The sequence below is a fragment of the Alligator mississippiensis genome, chromosome 3 (genome assembly GCF_030867095.1).
Source record: "Alligator mississippiensis isolate rAllMis1 chromosome 3, rAllMis1, whole genome shotgun sequence".
Classification (NCBI taxonomy): domain Eukaryota; kingdom Metazoa; phylum Chordata; order Crocodylia; family Alligatoridae; genus Alligator; species Alligator mississippiensis.
Genome location: NC_081826.1, coordinates 36,919,256 through 36,925,255, shown reverse-complemented (window position 1 = coordinate 36,925,255; position 6,000 = coordinate 36,919,256). Strand labels below are relative to the sequence as shown.

The window sequence follows — 6,000 nt, the reverse complement described above, 5'->3', positions numbered from 1 at the left end:
TGAAGGTTTTAAACAGCCATTAAAGCTGTATTTCAGAATTCTACTTGGGTACTACATGCATTTTTGCTAAAAATACTTCTATCTACTACTATTTGCTACCACTGTTGCCTTGCAGCTTTGATATTTTTGGTGTTAGAACAGTTAAATTAAAAATCATACTCTGTTTAATCAACACCACAAACTACATTTCAACTTTCCAGTAATTTACTGGTCTTCACTTCACACAGGTGCAAATTTAATTTACCAAAATTATTCATGATTTAATGCTCTGCCAACCTAAACTTGATAGTGGGCTAGAGAAAAGATGACTTGCCCAAACAATCATGTACACATCTATTTCAGCTATCTTTCCTATCTAGCCCCTCTCCCAAAGTTCACCTGAAAAAAACAGTAAAATCTACACAAAGTTTTATTGCAATCATACAAGGGATACGTCAGGGTCAAATACAACAAATACTATGATGCAATTTTACATTTATTAAACTACAGTTCAAAGCACAAATTTACACATTCTAAATATACTAAACATCTAAATGAAGTCACACTGGTCTCCCACTGACATTTGATGTATCTGGGCAAAAGACAATAACTTTACAAGACTTTCTAACAGGAATCCTTAGTATAAAAACTGTGTACTTGTATGTAAACTGTTTAACAGGGAACCCAAGTGGTGGGTTTCCATCTCCACTAAGTCATCCATTTTGTTGCATATTTAATTTAAAACGCTCAGGGGTTAAACAAACTGGCAAGTTTAAATCCTGACACCTTTTCCTATCCCTCCCACCCCCAATGAATTGTAGTTGTAGCTGGTTTTGCCTGGTCCCAATTATCCTTACTAATTTTTCAAGTTTTGAAGACGATATGAATTCAGGATTGTTCCATTTTTCTTCCATACTGGAATGTTGACCAGACAAACTACAGACTTGCAACTGCAGGTCTAAATGAAGCGTTAATGCCTGTTTAAGCTGCAGTGGAAAAGCGGTCTTCTGGGCTCAGCTGAATGCATGAAGGCACAAAGAAGAAGTTCTTCATCAATGTGTCTGAAGTAATTCCAGCATCTTGCATCTCATACCTGCAGCAGAAAAGTATGAGGCATGTTCAAGAAAAGCCATACGTAAGATTTTTTTTTTAAAGTTCTCATGTCAACCTAATATTGGAAACCAACGTTAAATCTAGGAGTTTAAAGTTAGCATCACTTGACAGCTTTCCAGAACAAAACTAAGGGTTAAAGAAACAACAAAAACAAAACACAGACATTGACAAGTGTCCCACTGCAGCCCATCTGCTTTACTGGGTGAAACACTGCCCGATGCGGGACAACAGGTGATGTGATCACCTGGCCCAGAGATTTCCCACATCCCTTGTTGCCTCTGCTGGGATCCATTCTGGTTCTCTCACCGACACAGCCTCATGGTGAGGCACAGCTCCCAGCTTAGGGTGGCAAGAGGTGGAGGACCTAGAGAATCCACAGAATCCCATGACTCCATACTGGGAGTCTCACTGCCCTGTTCCTCCACATGAAGCATGGGTCCCAGGCAAGCAGGTGTGAGACCTGGGGAATTCCAAGTGGCCTGTGCCTGCACTGGCCCCTGCTTCACACTGGAAATTCTAGGCCAGAACATGCCTGGGCTTTCACCCATGGAGACCCACTCCAGGATCTCCATAAGCAAGGGACCCTGACTTCCTATGCTTAGAGGTGCCCAGTTTTCCCAGGTGTTTCACATCAGAAGTCTTGACAAAATGTAGACACATCTATTTTCTTGCTGCTTGTACTACCATCAAAATTGTTATGGCAGCACAAGTGTGACAAGACAACGTTATCTTTCTACCAGAAGTTAGTCTTCACATCCGTGCCTGAATTCATAATTCTGGCAAACCTGTTATATAGGTTATCCTTATCATAGAAGCTCCCTTGGAGACTGCTTCTAGCTTCATTTAACTATGCTTGATTATTAGTTTCTATACAAATACCCTAACTCCCCATTCAAAGCATCCTTACTATTAGCTGTGTTTAGCATTTAGGATGGTTCCTTTGTAAAAGCAGCCTCATATCACACCTCCTATTCTATACATCTTCCCAGCTTCCTCCAAACTTTGCTGTTCTGTACAACTTAAGTTTCATCAGTACTTCTAAAAAAAAAAAGTCATCACTTGATACTGGAGTTCTAAACCCTCAAGTTAAATGAACAGGAACTGTTTACAAGTGAATCACTGTAGCAGGAGATGAATGAAAGTAGTAGCACTGGGCTGTTTTAACTGCTGACTGCATCTGGAAACCCAACACCTTCCTACAGAGAAAGAAAACTAATGAAACAATGTTAGTCTCCTTACTTACAGTAACTGATCAAAAACAATTAGCATTAAGTAGTGCTAGCTTGCATGATAGCCTGTTTTACACATTATATCAAGAAACCTTGAATTTGAAATTTCACTTTAGGCAATTCTAAGCATGTTTAATTTAGCTGCATCCAACCAATGCCTACAGTCTTCGTAGAATGCTTCTAGCCAACTAAAAATTAGGGCTCAAGAAGATAAAACCTTGTGAAGTAGCATTACAAGAGTTAAGCTGGTTTTCTCCTAGGTCAGTGATCCTCAACCAGGGTACCGCAGCACCGTGGTGCCTTGAGGATGCTGCAGGTGCCATATGATGTTAGCGCTGTTAAGTGTGCAAATGAGGTTCACAAAATAAGCCCAGAGATTTAAAACAGAAATCCACAGCATTAAAAAAAAATTGACCTGTAGTGGGCTTTGAGTTCTTTGCAATAGATCTGATCTATTATTTTTCCAGTTAAAAATAAGTGAAAACTAAGAGATGACATTTTGTGAGGGCTACCCTAATGGGATTGAGAACTGCTGTCTTATGCTAATCTTGAAACAAAACTTCAGCATTTCTCTATCAGTCACTAGACAGAAAAATGCAGGATCACATTTTAAAGTGTTCCAGAAAGGCAAATGCCAATATCCCTACAGATAAAGAATATTTTCTTACCAGTCACTGAAAGACATCACATAGTAAGTCAGTGGCCTCTGATAATCATTAAAGGTGGAACGTTCACCCAAGGTACCAGAACCCATATTGTCAAAAATCAGCCAATCTCCAACACTCAGCTCAGGGAGAAGACAGCTTTCCACAATTTCATCAAGCTCATCACAGGATGGACCCCAAAGGCTGCTTGCAAACAGAGGCTCATCTTCCTTGTATTTCTACAAAAAGTAGTAGACATAAGGCTTTAGGCTCAAGGACTAAGGAAGTTTCAAATACACCAAGTTCTTTACATTATAATAAAATGTATAAAAGATTTACCTTGTGAACCTCTGGGATAGCATTCAACTTCTCAGACAATTTATTTGCAAAAGAACCATAAACACCATCGTTCATGTAGTACATAAAGATTGGCTCATCGCTCCTGGCTTGTTCCACTGGAAGAAAAAAGTGCTTATATGTTAAAAAGCTGACTTGCAAAGGAGGATTCTCCCCCATTAGTTGTAGGTAGACTATACACTGGATCAAAATGTTGTGGGAGGAAAGTGCCATTGTGAGATTAGACCAGCAATTCAACTCTGCTGCTAAAGGCTAGATTTACTGTTAAATTTGGTATACTTAATATTTCAGTCATTTCTCAAAATGATTTAGAATGGCTATCTTTAATACCAGAGGGACAATAATAGCGTGACCATGTTTCTGTTCCCCTCCCCCTCCCCCAACTGCCCCTAATATGGTTTAAATTATATGCTGGGAGGGTTTCTGAAAACCAAAGTCATATCTGGTAACTGGTGAGAAAGAAATACTAAACCTGCAGAAAAATCAGAGATGCACACTGGCAGAACCCCAAGTATGAATTAAGGCTCCAGAAGTGACCATTTGTTCAACTCCACTAATCTCAATGTTTTCAGAAAAAACTGATTTACTCAAGAGAGAAACTTTCTTGCACCAATTCATAAAACATACAAAACAAGTGTTTCTTACTTCCAGAGGAAAGATGTTTATCATATTCCACAGCCTTCTTTGCAATTATATTAACTGCTAGAGTAAATGCAGATGAAACATAGTAACATCCAGGCTCAGCAATCACATTCACGCCAGATTCTTCAGGAAAGTAGTCAACCAGCAATGGACTGATGACACGATTAACCTAGGGGGATTGAAGTCAGCTCTTTTATTCTTGTTTTTGTAACAGATGCAGGGTTGACAGTTGGCCACCGCTCCCATCACAAATTCCCAGCCAGCAACTTCAAAATTGTTCCAGCACAGCACTAAATATAAAACTATTTGCAAATCTATAAAGGCAGAAGTGTCACTCTCCCTTCCCCCACCAAGTTAAACAAAAACATTTTGGCCAAATCCCTTCAATTCTGCAGTTTAGGAAAGAAACTGAGTTGTTCACCGAATTCACCTAGTATTAATCTAGTCCTTACAATAGGTAAGTGACATGCTGTCAGCCACAAGTCCACACTAAAACACTGAAGACAGTAATGCTGCAGAAGGTAGTCAATATTCAACAAATATAGATAGGTTAAAGTAGAATTGCCTCAACAAGAAAAATCCAAAAAGCTCATGATAGTGTTAACAAATTTAGTGACAAGGGTACCAGAGAGGCCTTTGTTTGGTGTGCAGGTGGTGGCAATTCAGACTGGTTACTTTTCTTCCCATTTGCTAGTTCTTAATACCAAGGGGGGGGGGGGGAGGGAGGGTGACATAATATTATCTGTGCTGGAATTAGGAAGCTAACAAGATTATTAGGTTTGTGCTACTTCTGGTTAGTTTCTAAATTAATCCCTTATGGCTGCAACTATGGCATAAAGTCCTATCAATCAATCCCCATTTTTATCTGAGTACTGGTCTGGTGTGACAGTACAGGTTTCAGATATTAGTATCAGCTGAATATTAACAAATAGGGAAAATCAGTTACACGTCTTTGCAGTACATACCTCTTTCAGCTGAAGCTCTGAACCTGTGAAGCTTCCACCAATGTCCAATATGTTCATCTTAAAACCAAATTCTTCCTAAAAGGTAGTAATATAGCTTTTATACTTTATAGGCACTTGTACAGTCTCTCATTCATAAATAACATTAGATTTTTTAACAAAGGCAATTACCTTAGATTTCTCTTTACTACAGAACAATATGCTTTTACTAAATAATTTCACCACCCAAAAAATCTACACCCAAAAACAACAAGTGTAACACTATCAAAAAATTAAGGTTGATGCAAGTGAGCTGGTGGACAAACATACATTTGAACTACTAAATGGGAAGGGAGAGCCATTTCGTGGGAGCCCACAGTAGTGGCTACAAATCTAAGCATTACATCTATATGAGCCTTTATGAGTTAACCAAGTCTCCCTAAATTTTAATTCTGGAGTAAGTAGTAAGCAGGGGTAAAGTTGGAATGGTTCTGCCATACTTTTATTTCTATGGAATCATGCAGAAGCACCAGCTACATTTTAATAGCCTGTACTGCAGCAGTTCCCAAACTGTGGGTCATGACCCCAAATGGGGTCACATCATCAGTGGATAGTCATGTGTGTGGGGAAGCTGCAGGTTGAGAGTGAGAAGCCATGCCAAGAAAAAAGTTTGGGAAGCGCTACTGTACTGACTGTATTCTTTGACAGCAGAACAACTGTTGTATGTCTAGATCAGGGGTAGCCAACCTGAGCCTGAGAAGGAGCCAGAATTTAGCAATGTACATTGCCAAAGAGCCATAGTAATATGTAATGATTATACATGTATATGTATGTGGTCACCATATGCTCGTGCAAAGATTTAGGAGACGTATATTAACTTCTGAAGAGCTGCATGTGGCTCAAGCTGCTGGTTGGCCACCCTTGTTCTAGATCCAGAGTTCCTCTTTCTCAAGGGAAGAGTTCACATTTCTGTCTCTTCCTTCCAAAAGCCCTAATGATACATCATCAACCCTTTGTACATAATTGCTTTCCTTATGCACCTTACTTTCTAGTTGGTAGCAATATCATCTTATGAAGACTAGAGTACCTGAGCTA

The 6,000-nt window shown here is 39.4% G+C and overlaps 1 protein-coding gene across 2 annotated transcripts in view; it reads right to left on the bottom strand.

Moving 5' to 3' along the window:
- Positions 1–391: 391 nt before the first annotated feature.
- The window catches only part of AZIN1 (antizyme inhibitor 1), a 45,843-nt gene continuing 40,234 nt past the window's right edge, over positions 392–6,000 (bottom strand). The window contains exons 8-12 of one of the 2 annotated variants that reach the window (XM_019495691.2): positions 4,930–5,004; positions 3,968–4,133; positions 3,305–3,420; positions 2,990–3,204; positions 392–1,072 (exon numbers count right to left, since the gene is read on the bottom strand). In XM_019495691.2, coding sequence (XP_019351236.1) covers positions 961–1,072; positions 2,990–3,204; positions 3,305–3,420; positions 3,968–4,133; positions 4,930–5,004 — 684 coding nt within the window. In that variant the 3' untranslated portion in view covers positions 392–960. The remainder of the gene's footprint in view (positions 1,073–2,989; positions 3,205–3,304; positions 3,421–3,967; positions 4,134–4,929; positions 5,005–6,000) is intronic. The other variant, NM_001291759.1, reaches the window with a different exon arrangement.